The sequence below is a fragment of the Girardinichthys multiradiatus genome, chromosome 19, assembly GCF_021462225.1.
Source record: "Girardinichthys multiradiatus isolate DD_20200921_A chromosome 19, DD_fGirMul_XY1, whole genome shotgun sequence".
NCBI lineage: Eukaryota > Metazoa > Chordata > Actinopteri > Cyprinodontiformes > Goodeidae > Girardinichthys > Girardinichthys multiradiatus.
Window position 1 is genome coordinate 11,168,332 of NC_061811.1, and position 21,618 is coordinate 11,189,949.

A 21,618-nucleotide genomic window follows, 5' to 3' on the forward strand; every position below is an offset into this window, starting at 1 on the left:
AGGGCACTGTGGCCTAAGGTATAACAATCTTAAATTTTATTTTAGAAACCGTATTCCAAACATTTGAACTCTTTATATTTCCCTAAGTGTGGTCCAGATTTTCCTGTGAACTTTTTAAAGCTGTGTTTCATTAGCTTCTTCTCTGGGGTTTTTGAGGGTCTTTCTAAGGCTGTCTTTGGACCTTAGCTGTATGTACTTAATTTACACCTATTCATTTTTGTTTCCTTTTTTTTTGTTATTTTACTCGCTGCGAGGAGAATGGACAGAGATGTGCTTTCAGTTACAAATCTCCTACCGCTTTGAAAACCATCTGTCCGCACCTCTCTTTTTATTATCTTTGGGGGTTCCCTAGTTACAATACACGTTGCTGCTCTGAAGGATGGGAAAAACAGCTGCAACGTAAACAGGTCATACACCATTATCTTGTAACAACACACTTCCGCAATCTCCCCCATCTTTTTTTTTTACCATGTCCTGTCCAGGAGAGTATCGCTCAGAATTGTTGTCAAGTGCCAAGAAAATTGCCCAACAGATTTACTTTCACAAGCAGAGCATCACAGCGAATGCTTTAAAGCTCTGCTTGATATTTATAGAAGAAACTTTATTATAAACTTCTTTGGGAATATTTCAATTGTTACGGACACGGAGACTGAAATGAAAAGGAAAAAAGCTCAAAAAAGAGAGAGATGGGGGAAAAAGGGGAGAAAAGGAGGAAAGAGTGGAGGAGAGAAAGAAAGATGAAGAGAATACAAGATTACACCCTGCTTGCTTATACACCTGCAGCTGTTTTTTTTTTTTTTTTTAACAAACTAGTACACGGTAATTCTGAATGTAAAATGTACTTAGTGAGAGGTGCAGCCCAATATAGAACATCTGTGTATCTGTCAACACCTGAAGCTCAACACCTGTAAGTATGGGTGTGGACGCGCTTTTGTATACAAGGTTTCTCCACAAAAATATGCAATAGCGAGTGTGAGGACCCACAGGCCTGCCCCATGGTACCTGGACGGACACTGAGGAGATCTGAGCCACAGACATCTAAAGGCCACCCAAAGCACAGGAACCCCGGAAGAACCACCGCCGGGACTACCGCAACCCCCCCCAGAGAAGAGCAGTGGAGAGTCCCAGGGGAACCACCCAGCAGCGACAGTGCAGAAGCCCCAGGGAGCCGCAGCGACGAGCCCACAGGCCCTGCCGGCAGCCGTCCACGCCCGAGCAGATCCAGCCACAGACCCAGAGGCCCAAAACCTGGGACACACCACCCCTCAAGCAGAGGCCCGACAGAGCCCAGGGGGCCAGGCCCCGGCAAGCAGCCACTAGGAGTGAGCCAGTCCACACCAAAGCACCCGGCCCCGGACACCGAGAAGCACAAGTACACCAGCGGGCAGAGACTCCAACCACGGGCAGGTAGTGTGGTGGGGAGGAAGCTGATCCAGGAGAGGGAGCAGTCCAAGACCCAACCTGTCACAAAAAAAAAAAAAAAACAGGCACACACAGTCACAATCACCCACTCCCACCCTCATACATACACATAAAATCACTCACACCCAACGTAAGGATAAATAATTTATACCTATTCGGATACAACTGACCTAATGTATTGGCCTACAAATAATCCAGAAACAAATATTTTGGCATATAGTCACAACTAATGATACTAATTTTATATCTTTATTTCACTTTACAGCCCCTTGCGAAGGTATTTATATCCCTTTTGTCATGCAAAAACTACACAGACTGCAATGTGATTGGGATTTTATGTGAAAGACCTCCACTAAGTAGTGCCTATTTGTGATGCAAAAGGAAATAGGTTTTTTGATATTTATTAAAAATCCTAAAAGTGAGTTTGTATACAACTCCTTTTCTTTAACAGCTCTAAATAAAAGCAGTGCAACCATTTGCCTTCAGAAGTCAACTAACTGATAGAGTCCACCTCTATTTTGTAAAATTCTATCTGACTATAAATCCTCAGCTTTTGAGGTTTGTTCGAGAACACTGGTAAACAATCATGATCATGAAGACCAAAGAACACAGCAGACAGTTCTGGAATATAGTTGTGGAAAAGTTGAAAGCATGATTAGGTCATAACACAATTTCACAAACTTTGAGCACTGTTGAATCCATGATCTGACAAAAAAACTGCCTAACTGGATGAGTTGCAGAGATGTGCAGCTCAGGTAGGAGAATCTGTTGACATTGCCACTATTGTTAGTGAACCCTGAAAACTAACCTTTTTGCAGGAGTTGGAAGAGGAAAACCATGGTTAAAAGAAAGCTGGACCAAAACCTCATAGAAGCTGCAAAACACTTGAGACTGGGGCAGATATTCGTCTTACAGCAGGACAATGTTCCAAAATATACAGCCAGAGTTAACTGGAATTGCATACATTTGTTAGCATGGCCTAGTCAAAGCCCAGAGCTAAATACAATTAAGTCAGTAGGCATGTTTACATGGCCATAGGTATCTGTAATAAAGGGATGATCGGAAAAAAATGTAATCATGTAAACGCATCAATTTAAAGATTCTGATCTGATTCGGCTCAATTGGAAAGAAATTCCATTTCCAATGAGAGGAGGAGTTTATGCCGATTCACAGTCTGAATGGTGTCCATGTAAACATTCATTCTGATTGGGGCAAACTGTAGGGCACATGTGTGCCCTATGTCAGCATGATGTTTTTCCACCTTCGGTGACAAACTTGGAGGGATGTTAATTTCGTGGTTTGTGTAAAATACTTTGGGGTTAATGTATAACACAGTCCAAAGACATGCCTGTTAGGTTAATTGGTCACTCTAAATTTCCCTTAGATGTATGAATGAGTGTGTGCATGGTTGTATGTGTGTTGCCCTGCGATGGACTGGCGACCTGTCCAGGGTGTACCCTGCCTCTCGCCCATAGACTGCTGGAGATAGGAACCAGCTCCCCCGTGACCCATTATGGAATAAGCGGTAGAAAATGACTGACTGACTGACTGACTGACCTTGCTTAAAATGAAGCAAGAACCTCCCCATACTATGCTTATAAATGTAGTCATCAGCTTGTGGCACAAACTGTACATTCTCTCCTCCTCACAGCCTTGAACAGTGAGGCCAGCTTAACCTTCATAAGTTTTAGCCATGCTGTTTGTTTGTCAGTTAGGAGGTGTAGAAGCAAGGGTTCCTTTCATCAATCACAGCAGGTGTCAAAGGCCAAATTTGTGAAAGTTTCTTAGATTTTCCTCTAAAGTTTGGGAAATGTCCACAGTAAGTTCCTGTCCTGTCCCTGTTTAAAATCTTTTGACTCAAAGGATCATCATCTATTAGTGAGATGTGATGCTGAGCACATGTGGTCAGTTAATTTTATAGATAATCTGTGCCAAACTACTGAAAACTGCCATAATTTTACATTATAACAGTTGTTTGTCTCTTACTTTACTTTTACTTGGAATTCAAAATGAGAGTTGTCAGTGATGACGTTAACCGGGGCTGTGCAGGGTTCAGTAAAATACAGGAAATTATAAGATGAGCTGAAAGGTTTTCTGGTTTTACGTTAGGACTAAAAGACAATGTCCCGAGAATAATCCCAATGTTATTCTATTTATTATCTTTGCTTTCAGTTCCTTCCTGATGTTGAAATCTCAAACAAAGCCAAAGGTTTGTAAAATCTCGAAGGAATTTGTGGATTTCCCAACACAAACCCAGCTCTCTTCCCCTCGAAGTAACTGGACTTATTCCATGTTGGAGCTGCTCAGTTTCAAGTGAATTAATATCTAATGCATACCAAATCAACCACCATCTGCTTGTGTTCACATATTAACACCATAACATGCCCAATTAGTCCATGCTCCGAACATTTAATGCTTCTCAAGTCAATTACTGTTCATTTTATTCTGCAACTGCGTTGCCTCTCAGGAGCCTAACTAAATAGAAACTCCTCTGTTATCAAAGTAAACCTGCAGTTTTCAAAAGACGTTCATCTACCTAGTGTGATGTAATGTCCACTTCAAGTTTAAATGCCAGCAAATCCTGCATCCAAAAGCTCAATGTTTGATATAAAAGGTTTGATGTTGATATTGATTGTTCCTGAAAAAGTCTCGAGTTCAAAAACAGAAAATTCAACAACATCAGAGCTGTGTATGTATTTAATCCTACTATCTGTCTGCTGGGAACAGTTTCCATTTTATTCAGTGCTGAATTTCTTTAGCTGAGTAATCTAGTAGCAGTAGGTTATCTTCATTTTCTACTTTCCAAATGTCATCAAACAAATGTTGCTTCTTTCGCTCCTCACTGTTGAAGCTTCCTGTAAAGCAGATGCAAATGTTTGTGCAAACCGCCGGCCATTTGCATTGACTGCATTGAAAGTGTTTGAACAGTTGCATGACAATCATCATGCAAGTACAAAGTGTGTTTCTAATGCTGGTTTCTTTGCTTGTTCTCTCTGTCTCCTTTCATTGCAGGGGTCAGCAAGACTATACCAGGTGAGTTAAAATGGACACCTAATACAACCAAGTGAGACAAAACAGTATATCTTTGTGGAAAATAAGAAATAAATTTAATACCAGTCCCAATTCTGTTGTTCAGTGGAAAAAAGTGGCCACCAAAAAAAAAAAAGGTCACACACTAAGATTTCGTTGGACCGCTTTTAGCTTTGATTACGACATACATTCATTGTGGCATTGTTTCGAGAAGCTTCTGCAATGTCACAAGATTTATTTCCACCCAGTGTTGCATTAATTTTTCACCAAGATCTTGCACTGTTGATGGTAGAGTCTGACCCCTGCGCAACGCCATCTCCAGCACATACCAAAGATTCTCAGTGGGGTTAAGGTCTGGACTCTGTGTTGGCCAATCCATGTGTGAGAATGATGTCTCGTACTCCCTGAACAACTCTTTCACAATTCGAGCCCGATGAATCCTGGCATTGTCATCTTGGAATATGCCCGTGCCATCAGGGAAGAAAGAAATCCCTTGATGGACTAACCTGGTCATTCAGTGTATTCAGGTAGTCAGCTGACCTCATTCTTTGAACACATACTGTTGCTGAACCCAGACCTGACCAACTGCAGCAACCCCAGATCATAGCACTGCCCCCACAGGCTTGTACAGTAGGCACTAGGCATGATGGGTGCATCACTTCACCTGCCTCTCTTCTTACCCTGATGCTCCCATCACTCTGGAACAGGGTAAATCTGGACTCATCAGACCATATGACCTTCTTCCATTGCTCCAGAGTTCAATCTTTATGCTCCCTAGCACATTGTTGGACAGTTCTCAACCCAATTTTGGTAATTTCTTCAACTTCCTTAGAGGTTTTCTCTGCTTGATGCATGCCAATGATTTGACCCTTCTGAAACAGACAGACATCTTTTCCATGACCACAGGATGTGTATTTCGACATGATTGTTTAAGAAATGAGAAGCAACTCATTGCACCAGTAGGGGTTAAATAAATTGTTGCCAGCTGAAACATAATCGCCTATGCAGCTTGCATTTACTGTTGATTTTTTTATGCATGCAGGGCCAAGGATATACATATAGACTCAAATATATACATACATTGCCCTATAAGCGATGTTGATGGTTTCTAGAAGGTATTTTAACTTGACAAAGGCAAGGCCTTCTAAAATTTGGTTAGTGACTATGATTGAGTGCAGCTGCCAGCTGGATTAGTTGGACAGCATCCATTGGCACAGAACAATTCTCAGAATGATGGGAAAGTCTAAGGAAATCAGTTAAGGCCTAAAAAAGGAGTTTCGTAGATTTACAGAAGTTGGGAGGCTATTTTGGAACATTTCTAATCAACTGCAGATTCCTAGATCAGCGGTTCAAACAATATAGACAATGATTCCAAAGTTTTTTTGGGATTAATAAAGCAGGCTGGCATTCAGCTTCAGAAAACCCTTCACCAAATCCATCTCGAAAATGTGTGGACTATGTTTTATATGGGAAGAAACTTGTGCCATCAGAAACTGAATTTGAATTGCTCTGACTGAATCTGTATTTGTGTAATTTGAAATTAAATGCATTGGTTTGAAAATGAATTTTACTAAACTGAAACTGAATATAATGGTTTAAAACTAAATTTGTTTGCTTTGAAAATTGCTTTGCTTGTATTGAAAATTCAGTTTGATTACTTTCACTTTCAGGTCTGAAATTCAATTTCAGTTCTAAAATTCAGTTTTTCTTTGTGTCACACATCCGGGTTCTTGAAGCCAGAAATTAATCAAACACAGATTTACTGATTCACGGATGCCATTCACTATTGCTATGTCCAGATTCAGGACTGCATCCTTTGAAGGACGCATTTGTAGGCCGATAACGTCCTGGATGAGAATACGAATGCTGTCCAGTCTCCAAGGTTTCAATAAATGCGTCCTTCTTATCCCCAGATTTGAAGGATGGGTCCGGTGTATCCTCCATGTCCCATCCTATCCCATGATTCATTGCGGGTCGAAGTAGATTGTTCAAACGGAAGTGGCAAAGGCCGGAGGACAGAAAAGCTGCCCAGAGAGAACAGTTGACTTCCGGCACATTGTTTTCAAAATCCCGCTGGGTTTCCCCAATGGGTGGAAGTTAAACATATATAATTCAGTCAGATAAAATCTAATATTAATGTTTGGTTTATTTATAATAATAATTACTATTAGTATTATTATTATGCTCTGCAAATAAACTGATTTAAACTTTGTAATATGTTAGTGTTTAAGTTGTTGAAAGCTTTACAAATAAATTAAAGAAATGGTATTTGTCATCAATGTATTTTTATCTAGAGTTAGATTTTTACATCTATGAACACAAAAAATATTTTCAACATTTTAAATGGCTGAATAATGAACAAGATCAAAAAACAACATCTTAAAACAAAACAGCATTATAAGCCATCAGCAATATGTAAAAGGGTAAATAAAAACCGTGTAGTTATTTACAGTAGAGACAGCGTTATTAACCTTCAGGCTCCATTTGTTCGCTTTCACAGCTCTGCGCTTCATGCTAACACGGTTGCTAGGCAACAGCAGTTACGCTGAGGTAAGGGCAAGAGAAACGCAGACCGGCGGCACACTATGCTAATCTGGCATGTTTAGCTAATAGCTACAGGTAGCATAAGTGTTGCTGTTTGACCATCATTTGTTTACATGACGCTTCTTATAGATGCTTATTTGACTTGGTGATGGACATCCGCCAAGCTCATGTAGCTGTACTGCTCCAGTTCAGCATACCGTAAAGGAAGTTTAACCTGATGTGAAACATAAATCGATGAATCTGTGTTTGATTAATCTGTGATGTTAACCCGAATGTGTGACACAAAAAACTGAATTTTGGAACTGAAATTGAATTACAGACCTGAAAGTGAAAGTAGTCAAAATGAATTTTTAATACAACAAAATACATTTTAAAAGCAAATGAATTCAGTTTTAAACCAAAAAATTCAGTTTCAGTTTAGTGAAATTCATTTTCAAACCAATGCATTTAATTTCAAATTACCGTACACAAATACAAATTCAATCAGAGCAATTCAAATTCAGTTTCTGATGGCACAAGTTTCTTCCCATAGCTTTAAAGTCAGGACTGTGCTATATAACCAACCAATTCAAATGGACTCTACCAGAAGAGTGGTCAAATATCCAACCAGAGTGGAAAGTCCATAGTTGTTTAAACATTTGGCCACAAGTTTGGTTTTCAAATTTTGTGAAATCATGTAGATGTAATTTTTAATCTTCCTTTTAAAAACAATGTATAATTTGGTCTATAAAACATTTTCACTGGAAGTTAAAACTGAAAAACCTCAAACTTCTCGCCTTAAAAATAGTTGATCACCCCCTTAAGACAAACAAAGGTGTAGATAATCTTATGCCACACTTTAAAAACCGCTGTAGCTGTATGATAATAAATGGTCATTTTCTATCTCAAAGATGATGACAATGTTCAAATTTTGTTTTTGCTCCCTAAACCAAATTCCTACAGTTATGGTTGGTTAATCAGGTCAGTTTTTGTGTCTGATTTCCCAGTTTAAGTATTCTTTAAAAGTGTGGATTTTTCCCAGAAAGCCTCCTGCTCGGACACAGGAAGCTTTGGAAAGTGATTGTGTTTGGATGTTATGCTTTCCCCTCTCAGTGGAAGCATGTTTCGTCCCAATACCACAGAGTATTGAAGCTGAGTGTTCTCTTTCCCTCCCTTTTCTTTTCTTCTCAAGGCTTCGCACACATGATGGCAGAACAAGGTATGCGTTCTTTACTTCTTCTCTATAAAATCTACTTTGTTTGTGATTCTGGTGTGGAGCTGCATGCTTTGGTGAGGACTGTGTAAAAGTGCATGGCCTTTGTACAGAGACACTGTGTGTGTGTGTGTGTGTGTGTGTGTGTGTGTGTGTGTGTGTGTGTGTGTAATTCAATTGGGATTATTCTGTTTGTTCAATCAATTCTCTGAAATATTTCCAGTAATCTTTCACAAGTTGAATCACTTACAAACAAATGCCGAATGTTTGGTCAGAAAATTACTTTTAAAGGAACATTTTGCATATTTTCTAAAACTAAAACAAAGTAAAAATAAACATAATAAATTAAAAACAAACCAATTTCAATTTAATAAAATTATGAAATAGAAATAACATTAAAAACTGAAGTATAATTTTTAATTATGAAGTTTAGAGTAATAATTACACAAAAAGAGATACATTTCAGGTTTATAAAAATTGACAAATTGCATGAATGTTCACATTTCTCCTAGGACATGATTTGTAGTAAAATTTGTTTTTAGATTAATTTATTTTAAGTATTCTGTAGGCCTATATTTCTTGACGGTCCTTAGGCAGATGCCATCTTGTCTGTTGTAACAACAGGACACTAAGTTATAATTTTTACATTTTTTTATTTTTTTTACTGATGATTTACCGATGATTTTCTGAAGTTTTATTTTCTGATGCATTTTAAACTGAAAATCCAACAGGGAGTCAGTCAATCAGCTGCACTTTCAATCCTGTCTTTACATCTGTATTTTTTCCACTCCAGCTACCTCTTCCTTAGGGTGTTTCTTGTCCAAGATCAGGGCTACAGTTGTGAACTACCTTGCAAATCAAAAATTGGTTTCTGCCACAGCCATTTATGCTCTTAAAATCATAGGTGTCTAACTAATGGGACAAGTCAATCCCTTTAGATTCCCTGCAACAAGATACATTTGCAAAGCCTGCAATAATTTTCACTTTTTGTCATACTATAAGTAACTGCTAAGTTCCAGACTAGCTCTAGGCCACCTTTAAGTTGGCACAGTTCTCCACATGATCTAGTAGCCGTTAAAGGAACCAAAACAGAATTCATTCATCCATTGTCTTCTGCTCATCCAAGTCTGGGTTATAGGCACAACAGGCCCAGGAGGGAAACCCAGACATCCCTCTCCTCAGCGACTCTATTCAGCTCATTCAGTTGGTCCCAGGCTGGAAAGGGACATATTGTCCCTCCATCAGTTAGTGATCCACTCTATAGTCCCCTCCCAGAATCTTTTGCGACCGCAAGATGCCTTTCCATTATAAGACTAGTGTATACAGTAAGAATTTTGCATGATTAGTTGGTCTAGTTGGAACTTGATCTGTTTTTAACCAGCAGAGCCCTCTGGATTTATTTGAGCCTTCATGGACGTTTCAATACCAGCTTGTAATAATGCAAAATAGCAGGAATATTTGGTTGACTTTTATTTGTTTGTCTTTTCACTTTTGGAAAAATTGACCAAAACCAATGAATTTAAATGATAAATACATGTAATTTACTCTCAATTGTGTACCTGCATGTTTTCCTTCTGTGGTGTTCAAGTCTAAAATAATTTTATTTAATATTTTCATCAGTTCTGGAATTCCTGCTCCAGGATTCCTTCTGGCCTGCTGTGTTTGCATGTTTTAAATGTTGTAGAGAAGCTCTGTGCACTGATTAACCCTCAGGAACTTACTCTTCGTCCTCTTCTTTCTCCCTGCCTGGCCTGTCTCGGCTGTGGACTCTCTGTTGCTCCCCCTCATGCTCCTCCTCCTGCTGCTGCTCTTCTAGCTAAAAGCAAAGGTACAGCCTTTTCAAAATCTTTCCTTTTCCGCGTGTATGAAAAGCGCCGATTGCTCTGTGAGTGTTTGAGTGGAACGCGTTTGATGTTTTAATGTGTTTACTTGTCTGTGTTCTGTAATGCTTTCTCACTGAGGGTGCTTGTGTTAAGTGAGTAATTAAGCCAGCAGCAAATGAAAGAGGGAGAAAAGAGACTTGCTTTGTGTGTGTTTAAGTGTGTTTCATGATTTGTTAAAATACTTTAAGTGTACACAGGAAGACTGCACAGTGGACCCTTTTTCAGAAAAATCCTCCCCTGCTTTTCTTTCTTCAAACCAAAGTGTCCACTCAGCAGCTGTGTTCTGCAGACAGGATTTATGAGATGCTCACGTTTTCTTTTTATCAAAATCTTGTCTGACAGAATATTCTGCTAACTCTGGCTGAAGCATTTCTATCCCTATACATGCATTTGTATGTAATAAATTGCAACCAGAAAGACTCCAGAAAAAAGAAATTATTATTTGACTGGTAAATTACTAGCAAATAAACAGAGGTTTCAGGCTGTATATCTATTCCCATCATAGTATGCCTTTAAAGCCTGAAGCCAAGAACATGTTTGTAGTTAAGTTTCAGTGCAGTTCCCTGCTATCCACTATGATGTCCATTATCTGTGGACATCATGCAACTTAAATCTGAGATCTGATGTCCAGTCCTGGGAACACTGAGTAAATGGGTCTCCAATGATTTAGGGGTCTCCATTGTTCACACTAACTCTGAGATGCATTCACAGTAGGTATGAGACCAATCTCTGCATTTGGGACCAATAACACGTTTTTAAATGTCTCCTTCAAGCAGGGATTCTGTGCGTGGATTTAAAGCATTACTGGGATTTTATGTATTTTCCTGTTGTTGGCAGGACTCTGGTTGTAGCATTTGGATGAGCAGCAGCCTGAATTTGAGTTTTTTTTTACTAATGCCTATCAAGACACCATCACAGAAATATAACCTGCTGAAACTAAAATGATTGCTTTTCTGGTTCCTGATTTGACAGGAAAATCTTAATTCCCTCAATAGTGTTTAAAGATGTTGGTAGACTTTATACAGTTGTAAAAATATAGCTCTGAGTGCTAAGCTACAAAGTTTTCTAGCATGCTCTGTATCTTTTAGCCTCATCAACAATGACTGATTCTTTTCTTCGACTTAAAATGGAGTCCTGACCCAGCCCCCCATTGACATTATGCACACACTCATTCTGTGACTGAGGGACCTGTGTGATTGTTATTGTTAACTATAATCAGCGCTATGGGGAGCATGTAGATGTTGAGTAAAAGTGGCCCAAGAAGGGGTCCTTGAGTCACCCAGCATGTGCTTTATAATTACAAAATTACCCAAAGAATTCCAAGTTTAATCTAAAGAGTTGTAAAATCATCAGATGAATGTAATATTCAAGTTGAAAATGTATATTTATTGTCCAAAAATATAAAATAACCATGTCTGAAACACAAAGTCATAAAGTGACACTGATTACAGAATCAAAGAAAACAAATGCAGCACATTTAATCTTAGTTAAATTATTAAAACGATCACTAAGGCTACAAAAAATAGCTAAAACTTAGCAGCATTAAAAAATGGCATATTTTATTGTCTATACCAGAAAGGTAACTGTCCTATTTTCCCGTTTTTTCTGAAAGGTTTTGCATCAGAAATCCAGTCGCACCAGCCCCACAATGTTAAATTTTATTAAACACAGCTTTTTAGACACAGTTTTCTCTACATTATCAGTCAAAAGCTGGAAGCCAAAGTACATTAATTTCTCACAAGGGAAGCAAATATGCTTTGGACAGAGGGTTTTACTGAACTGACACACTTTACACTCATCCTTAACTTCACATAGATAAATAAATAAATAAATAAATAAATAAATAAAGCTATTGCTTACATCTTTACCTCGGTTTCTGCCAGTACATTATCTGCAGTATTTTTAAACAGATGAAGCCAAATATAAAATCCTCAATAGGATCCTTAAAAGGTATTTGTCCCAGTATTTGCCACAGATAAACCAGGCAATCTGTCTCACTCTAGTGAATGTTAGATGGTGTGCTGCAGTGTGTAAGCATGACTACATGAATCCAGCTAATGTTTCCACTTTAATGTTTCTTTCACAAAAAATACTGGGATTTTTTTAATCAAGACTTTAAATTGTTTTGGAAGAGATGGTGGCATAAAATCTTCATTCCCTTGGAGGCTGAGTGAGGGCAAGGCTGATACCGATGCTTCAATGTAAAGATGAGCTGGTTTCTAACTTCAGATTTAAACCCTTTGAACCAAGTACTTTAACGATTTATGTAACTTTTAAAAGAAAACCTCCTGCATTATTAGGTAAAGGTGATGTTGGGACACCCACTGTGGGTATGGAAATGACAAGTGTGGAGTTTTAGGTTTAGATAAAACCTGTAATGGAAACTCCAGGTTACACTATGTTGCAGTATGTAAATGTATATGTGTTAATGTAACTTGTAGAAAATCCTTTATACTTCATAAAACACTGCATGAACCAAGCAGAAAGTGGCTGTCAAAAGTGAACACAACCTTGTCCAGGTTTTCTGCTGTAATAAATTGAGACCATGATAAAAGTTGGATATGTTTTTCAATTCATTACAGTTTATTTATATAGTACCAATTCACAACACATGTTGTCTCAAGGCACTTTACAAAGTCAATTCAATGGAATCATACAGATTTCAAGTCAGGTACATATATTTCAATTAATCCTAACTATCAAACAGTGCAGTTGGATTCAGTTTATTATTCAAATTGGTTAAAAGGTTTTTCTTATTACAGAAACCCAATATATTGCATCGATTCAGTGACTTGCAGCATTCACTCCTGGATGAGCATGTAGCGAAAGTGGATAAACGCTCGCATTGACTTTGCAACAATCCAACATACTAGGAATGCATGTAGCGACAGTGGAAAGGAACACTCCCTTTTAACAGGAAGAACCCTCCAGCAGAACCTGGCTCAGTGTAAGCAGCCATCTACCACGACGACTGGGTTTTTTTCCTGCACATATCCTATGCAATTCAATTTAAAAACAACCAAATCTTTTAGAAAAAAAAAAAAAATGAAAAGGTGCAATAACCTGGTTGCAAAAGTGCGCGCCTTTGAATTAAAGCTTTGTTGATGCACCTTGTGATTCAATTTTAGCATCCAATCTTGTTTGATGTGAAGCTGTCAGCATTCCATATATTGACAATATTTGCCTTGCAAACACTCTCCAAAGCGATCAGATTGTGAAGGCATTGTGTTGTTGATTTGGATATATGCTTGGATTCACTGTGATACTGAAGAAATAAAATCCATCTTTAAGTTGCTAATGGTGAAAGTTTTTGCATCATGCCCTCTTATGAATTAGTTTTTCAGTTAATCGTTTAGGATGAATGTCTTGAATGTGGAAAGGTTTCTGAAACAATTAACCAAGATATAATCCTTTCTATTATAATACTTTTAAAAGCCACTGTGTTTCCTAATTTAGGAGTTTTCAGTTTTTATTCACATTATTCATGTTCTATTTCCAAGCATTTTTTTCAAGATATTTTATTGAAAGATCAGATCAGGACTGTGGTCTGATACTTCTCCTCTAATTGGTGACACAGTTTTAAACAATGTTTTACTGAAGAACACTTTACCTATTGAGTGAGAACCTAAAAGTCTTAGCACATATTAAAACTATTATATGTAACTTGTTTAACTAGTCCTTAAAGTTCATCAGTGAATCCAGTCTTTTGTTTTCAAATAGTTTTTCGAGAATACATATAAAAAAAAAAACATGACAACTATTCATTGTAATTTTACAGTAAATTAAGATGGCTAAAACCTCATTGAAAATTCAAAAAAATATTTGACTTTGGTAAAGATAATTTTAAAATAGAAAAATGAATTCAAAGTGACTAGCGGTTGAAGGATTTGTCCTCATATGATTGGCTAAATGTGATGTTTATGTTTGATCCAGCAATAGGTTGGAATGCAAGTCTTAATAATTGTGATTTGAAAAGACTCGGGAGTCACTGTATTAGAAAGCCTGGAGATGTTTGTTGGAACACACTTTGTTTTAGAAAGAGTCATTGCAGATGCTTTGTGTATGAAACATATTCAGGTCTCTTTCCTGTCGGCCAGCCTGTGATTAGTTGTGCACCCAAAATGGCTTCCCCTGTACATAAGCCCAGCGCTCACTCCTGGAGATTTCTGCTCGCGGAGATTTCCACTCTCCTCCCTCACCTCCACTCCTGTATTTCCTTGTTGCTGTCTAATCCCTCAGCGAGATGGTTGCCATTATTAGGTATTGCACACATGCAGGATCCCTGTTGTCGCCTGTTAGGCACACAAGAGGCTCCATTCTGGCTGTGTTTGTATGCCAGCTCACTAGTGGCAGAAGAAAAGATGCTGGGGAAAAATGAGATAATTAGGAAACTTTCTCTGCTTCAGAAGGGTCATATTTTACTGTCATGGGCTCAAATTAAATTCTCTATATTCACTTTTAGATTTCTCTTTGATTCTTTTTTGTTTTTTTAAATGTCAATTTTTCCTTATCTGTCGGTATTTCTCATCCCCTTCTGTTTCTTTTCCATTTTTTCCATTGTCATTCCCTCCTTAACTAGCTGATCCTTTCTTTGCCTCTCTTTCACCTGCAGCAGTTTCTTTAATCAGTCTCAGTTTTATCTCTTCTCAGTTTGATTAGCTTCATTCTCAGTTGATTCTCACTGTCTTCTCACCTCCCTCTGGTTTAAATACACCATCTGTATGAGTCTTCATAAGAATCTAGAAGAAATAGTAATGCACATTTGAATCTGTGCTCATTCTGTGTTTTTGTTTTATCTTTCAACTAGAAGAGAGGATCCAAGGTGACCTGCTTGTGTCGCAGTTTGTGATGATCTGCAGATTAATGACTCATTAATGTATTACTGTCATGACATGTTAATGACTGAAAATGCCCAAATACATACACATGCCCATAAACCCATGGTGTCAATTAAAAGCAAAGTTACAATTAGTTAAAAAGTAAGACATTTCCATCCCTCTTCCATGACTGAAACCCTGATATCCTCCTCTCAATCAACATTCTCCTCCTTGTCCTGAAAAGCATTCCTGGGTCAGAAAATATATATATAGTCTTTCCAGAAAGATCTGGGTCTGCTTCCAGTAGGAGGGAAAACCTTAAACAGAAACTTGACTAGACAGACTAGAGCAACACCCAGATGAAGCCCTGATCTGTCAATCTCCTGCTCCATCCAGCCATCCGTCTGAGATACTTGAACTTCACTGCTTAAGGCAGAGACTCGCACCTGATCTGGAGTCAGCATTCCACCTATTTCCACTTGGGAAATATTGCCTTAGAGCAGGAGGAGCAGACTCTTTTCCTAGCTGTAAACATATCTTGTGCTTTCTGAATGCCACGATTTCAAGATGCCATTTGGACAAAAGAAAAGAGGAGACCCTCCTCTCCATGACTACACCTAAAAATCCTGTATGTGAACACTACAAAAAGTGTTTTCATGCATTAATTTAAGGTTTACAAAGCAAAGGTTTGAGGGAGCCCTGAAGGAATCCAGCCCACAGTATATTTTGAGATGATTTACAATAATGAGAAATCTACTGGTTGTTTTTCCTTTTATACAAACAGTCATGGCGAAGGTCAAATTAAGATTTGCACACATTACAGTTCAGTGACAGAAGACTGACCTCTGAAGAAACATCTAGAAACTGCATGAATTGGGATTACTTTTATCTGGCTCTTATGGAAAATTAAGGGAATGCCTGAGAGTGATCAAATAAAAATAAAAATATAACAAACTATTAAAGTAAACAAGGATCATGTGTTTTATAACAGACATTTTGGTAAGAGCAGCTGAATCCACTGAACCTGTTTATTAAAGAGATCATGACTGGGCATCTTACTGGGGTTCATGAATACTTGGACAGTTGGGATTTGTGCGCTTGGCTGACTGCTGATAAATGAGCCAGACAGGGATCACCCAGCGCTCGTGTTATAGAGGGGGAAGGTGGACAGGTTTACTTGGCAGAACCGAGGCGACACATTAAAATCTCCTAATGCATCTCAGATGAGGTTCTGTTTTCTGTGGACAGTGGTTTTAGATTGGGTCCCTAAATGGCTGGAATAATTTCCAAATCTAAAAATATGAAGTCAATTTTTATAGAGATTCTGTCCGACTTACTACACATTCGGCTGTACGCAACACCAAGTCAGATTTTCTGCATCTATATCCACTTTATTTTTTCACCAAATATGTTGTCAGTGCCTGTTTGAACTCAGATTACAGTGGATGGATGTAGTGCCCCCAGTGTCCATATTATGTGTGTTTGAATAAAACACAGATAATATCTAGTCACACATGGTCATGTGACACAAACCAATGTTGGCAAGCTGTTCTGCGGTGCCACACTGTGCCGAGTGCTTACTGGCACAGCCAGCTTGCCAAGAAACAGCAGTGAGAACAAAAACAACAGACCCAGACAAAATGGAGAACACTATACTACTAACTGAATAAGGAATGAGAAAAATCAGTTTTGACCTGGTCAGCAAAAAGTTGAGTCAAATACCATTGACCTATAGGAAAACATTCAAATCTGCCAGTGCAACCATATCAGAATAATGGAAAACTGGCAAACAATACCAATACACATGTGCAAGAAATCATCAGATTCACTCCCTTGCTTTTCAGCTTCCAAGCCAGAAAATAATTTCCTATACCTAAAGTCTTTAATCAAGAGTATCACTGGTTATTGTATACATACAGGGGTTGGACAATGAAACTGAAACACCTGGTTTTAGACCACAATAATTTATTAGTATGGTGTAGGGCCTCCTTTTGCGGCCAATACAGCGTCAATTCGTCTTGGGAATGACATATACAAGTCTTGCACAGTGGTCAGAGGGATTTTAAGCCATTCTTCTTGCAGGATAGTGGCCAGGTCACTACGTGATACTGGTGGAGGAAAATGTTTCCTGACTCGCTCCTCCAAAACACCCCAAAGTGGCTCAATAATATTTAGATCTGGTGACTGTGCAGGCCATGGGAGATGTTCAACTTCACTTTCATGTTCATCAAACCAATCTTTCACCAGTCTTGCTGTGTGTATTGGTGCATTGTCATCCTGATACACGGCACCGCCTTCAGGATACAATGTTTGAACCATTGGATGCACATGGTCCTCAAGAATGGTTCGGTAGTCCTTGGCAGTGACGCGCCCATCTAGCACAAGTATTGGGTCAAGGGAATGCCATGATATGGCAGCCCAAACCATCACTGATCCACCCCCATGCTTCACTCTGGGCATGCAACAGTCTGATTGGTACGCTTCTTTGGGGCTTCTCCACACCGTAACTCTCCCAGATGTGGGGAAAACAGTAAAGGTGGACTCATCAGAGAACAATTCATGTTTCACATTGTCCACAGCCCAAGATTTGCGCTCCTTGCACCATTGAAATCGACGTTTGGCATTGGCATGAGTGACCAAAGGTTTGGCAATAGCAGCCCGGCCGTGTATATTGACCCTGTGGAGCTCCTGACGGACAGTTCTGGTGGAAACAGGAGAGTTGAGGTGCACATTTAATTCTGCCATGATTTGGGCAGCCGTGGTTTTATGTTTTTTGGATACAATCCGGGTTAGCACCCGAACATCCCTTTCAGACAGCTTCCTCTTGCGTCCACAGTTAATCCTGTTGGATGTGATTCGTCCTTCTTGGTGGTATGCTGACATTACCCTGGATACCGTGGCTCTTGATACATCACAAAGACTTGCTGTCTTGGTCACAGATGCGCCAGCAAGACGTGCACCAACAATTTGTCCTCTTTTGAACTCTGGTATGTCACCCATAATGTTGTGTGCATTTCAATATTTTGAGCAAAACTGTGCTCTTACCCTGCTAATTGAACCTTCACACTCTGCTCTTACTGGTGCAATGTGCAATCAATGAAGACTGGCTACCAGGCTGGTCCAATTTAGCCATGAAACCTCCCACACTAAAATGACAGGTGTTTCAGTTTCATTGTCCAACCCCTGTATATCACTAATGAACAAGCTGAAATTGGAAATCGAAGGTTTAGGCATTGACAAGGTTGCATTGATATTTTAAGATTTCCTAGTGTTACACCGAACACAAACACTTCCTCTTGGCACTTTGTTTCTCATGGTAGCAATACACACTGTAATACAACCTATACTTTGACAGAACTTAGTTTTACATGGAAGTACTTGCTTTCCTGGAACTTGCAGAGTATGTGCAAGTCACTTTGCAATTTATATTACAGCCTGTGCTTTACCAGAGCTTTATTTTACTTCCTGAGACTCAAGAGTTACTTTCAGAAAATTACAGGTTACTTTGTGGATCTTGTATTACTTTCTGCAACTTAAAGTTTATTTTTCAGGAATTTGTACTTGAGACAAAAAATGCCTTTTAAGCCTAATCTTCAATAATATCAAATGAAATATATAGTGGTTACAAATGTAAAATTATAGTGTTTTTGTGAAAGCACAAAAGACAGAAGCTGCTATGTACTTCAGCTATACTATATTTAGGGGTGCTATACACCTCTACCACCCATCTTACATGACAATGGGAATGGGATTACACCGATATATGCCATGCAATGCATACATCCTTGTATTTACCCATGATGTGTATTTACTCCCACAGTGTTTTATAAAAATAAATCAGAATGTGGATTCTCTTTTCAGGGTCTTTGTGGGGTCTTTATGGGTGTAAACGTATTAAGAACACCTTGGGCTCTTCATTATATGTGATGGGAGGTACTTCTTCTAAAGTAGTAGCCACTTTTTGGGGTCTTAAGTGTAACAAGATGGGATGGTTTGCATGAGGGCAGGTTTATGTGCAACGCAATTTAAATAACATGCACTGGAGGCTTAACTGTGTAGAAAGTTCTGGCTGCAGATGTAGTTCTCTGGCCCCACCTTTCCCAGTTCTTTTTCTGGTTCATAGTCTTATTCTCTAACCTCTAAACTTCATCACCTATGCCCTGAAACATCTGAAAATGGGGTTGATTTTTGCTCATGTTGAAATAACATAAAATATGCTCTATTCTGTGTGACAAAAGTCATCCACTCAGCGTATGAACATTTAATATTTGTAGCACATGTGGGTGTTGTGTCTGCATGTGTGCAAAATGAGTGTGCTGCAAAAAAATCAAGTAGTATGCTAATCAGCTAATCAGGTTTGATTGCACTACAGAGGGGTGTGTTCGTGGTAACCTTGAGGAGGCTGATAATCGGGAGATGATGAGTGGTGGGAATTATCTCACAAACACACTCTGAAGTCAACATGGCAGGACTGACAGATCAGGTGTATTAGTGCTTAATTTAAAAATCTGCTTTTAGACTTCATCTTGGACAAATTTCACACTGAGAGATTGTTAACAAAGATGAAGAAAAGGTATGGGTGGAGCCTATTTAATTAAAGCCCAGCTTGTGCTAAATAATACCAATGCTTACATTTTAGAGTAAAACAGACTTTGATTAGTTAAGTGTTAAATGGTTCACATTAATGTTTAATATTTTAATAATCACTACATGTTTTTTGTAATGAACAGAACAATTCAAATCTGCCTTCTCCCACGCATTTAAATGCATTCACCAAGGCCCTTTGAAATAGCCTTGCTCGACTGCAACAACAGTCTCTTATCCCATGCCAATTCAATCCTGAGTCTTTAAAGTCTAAAGGTTTTGTGACCCTGAATTATTAGGCTCTTGTGTCTGAATGTCTTTACGCATGATCTAATTTTACTCATTTAGAAATTCAGAAAAAATCTTTTAAAATAATGTTTTATTAGTTAACTTAACTGATGATTGTGTTAAACACTGAATGTGACATTGTCCTTTGTGTTCCTTGTGTTCAAAACACAGAATTGTTCTATAATATTATTTTTTAAAATACTTTAGTATAGATTAACATTGTTTATTACCTGCTGCATGGTACATGTACGTGTATGCATGATGTTCCAGTTTTAATTATCCATGCATGTCTCTAAAAGGTCAGCTTTATGAGGTACACAAATTATTGTAATGTAGAGTTCTGCCATAAAGTTTCCCGAAAATCGGTCTGTGATCTCATGCAACCTGTTTTATTTATGCATCCAAACAAATGGAGTCCCTGCTCTTTAGCTTAATACCAGCATAAGCACTTTCTGTTATAAAGTGTTTAAAAGGAAATGCCAGCGGAGGGTCTTTATGCAGCAGCTGATCGATAGAGCGGCCCTCCAGTTGTTTGGAAGTCACAACCTGTTACTCTGAAAATTTTTATTTGAGTTTTGTTCTGGTGTGTTGTGATTATGGCCAGCTTGAACTTCATATGATTGCAGCATTTCCCAGGTGAAATTAGGTGAGTGTGGGAACAAAATGTGAGGTCTCTACAGGAACCATTTTTATTCACATTGAATCAGTTAAGGACTGAAGCTCAGAATAAGGTTTATTCTATATTTAGAGCTAGACAAATGTATTTGTGTGGGCTGAAATATTTGTACTAGTTGATTATTAAATTTAAATGAGCTGTTATACTCATCTGCTTAAAACAGAGACTAAAAAAAGTATTCTGTTGTTTTGACTTGTCATGCTCATCTCCATTTTTGTAAAGTTGTTGTGCATGCCCCTTGTTGCACTCCCCAAGCCAGAAGAGCAGAAAGGTTGTTTTTGCACTAATAATCACCATTGCAAATAACCCCAGAAGGAATATTAATGGCAAAATGTTACATAAACTTCTAAACCAGCCTAATGTTAAGACATATAAACTGTGTAATTATTGAAATATATGAGGAACTGCTCTAGTTTTATGTTACTGAATTATCTTCTGGTGGAAATGTCCATCCTAATTCACAAAATGTGACCTCTCATGTGACGACTGAAGTTGTTGCGATTGTAACCCGTTCGGTTAAAGATGTCAACCCCAATTGTCAAATCGCCCTGAAGCAACGTTATTTCAGCACCAGAGCACTCCCCAGACAACATTTCAGGCAGTGGGGGGAGCGGGGTTGGTTTCTTATATTGCGAAAATATTGAGATAATGCTTCTTAAACAGAAATAAACTGGGCCAACAGTTTTACAAATAACATCAAACTCTATATATTTGCCATATCTTTGTAATTTAGTGTAGTCATAACACAGAGTATTAGATCCTTGACTTTTACCTTTCTCTTCTTTTTGTCTTAGCCTTTTACAGTTGCTTGTTGTTACAAACACTCCAGTGCTCTTCAGCATTGTTGTACAGCCCCGCAAGGTTGTGACTGTAACCCATTTGGTCAAAGATGTCAACCCCAATTGTCAAATCGCCCTGGAGCAAACATATTTCGGCAGCAGAGCGCTCCCCAGATGACATCTCTGGCAGGGGGGGGTCCGCAGCACGCTTAGAGGGGCAAAGAAAACATGGCGGTGATGTAAGAAACAATTGAATCCAAACATTAATTCCCACCCCCCACCCCACACACACACACACACCCGGAGGGATTGACACAGGCAGCAGCACAGGAGGAAGAGAAAGAAGGAGGAGGAGAGATTATGAGGGAGAGTGTGCTGGTTATCTTAATTAAATGGAAGTGTA

The 21,618-nt window shown here is 38.7% G+C and overlaps 1 protein-coding gene across 1 annotated transcript in view; it reads left to right on the forward strand.

The window, feature by feature from the left end:
- nrxn3a (neurexin 3a) overlaps positions 1–21,618 on the forward strand; it is a 195,252-nt gene that overhangs the window by 24,897 nt on the left and 148,737 nt on the right. The window contains 3 exon segments of the mRNA XM_047344991.1: positions 4,435–4,455; positions 8,168–8,194; positions 10,005–10,016. Of these exon segments, the coding sequence (XP_047200947.1) occupies positions 4,435–4,455; positions 8,168–8,194; positions 10,005–10,016 (60 nt within the window).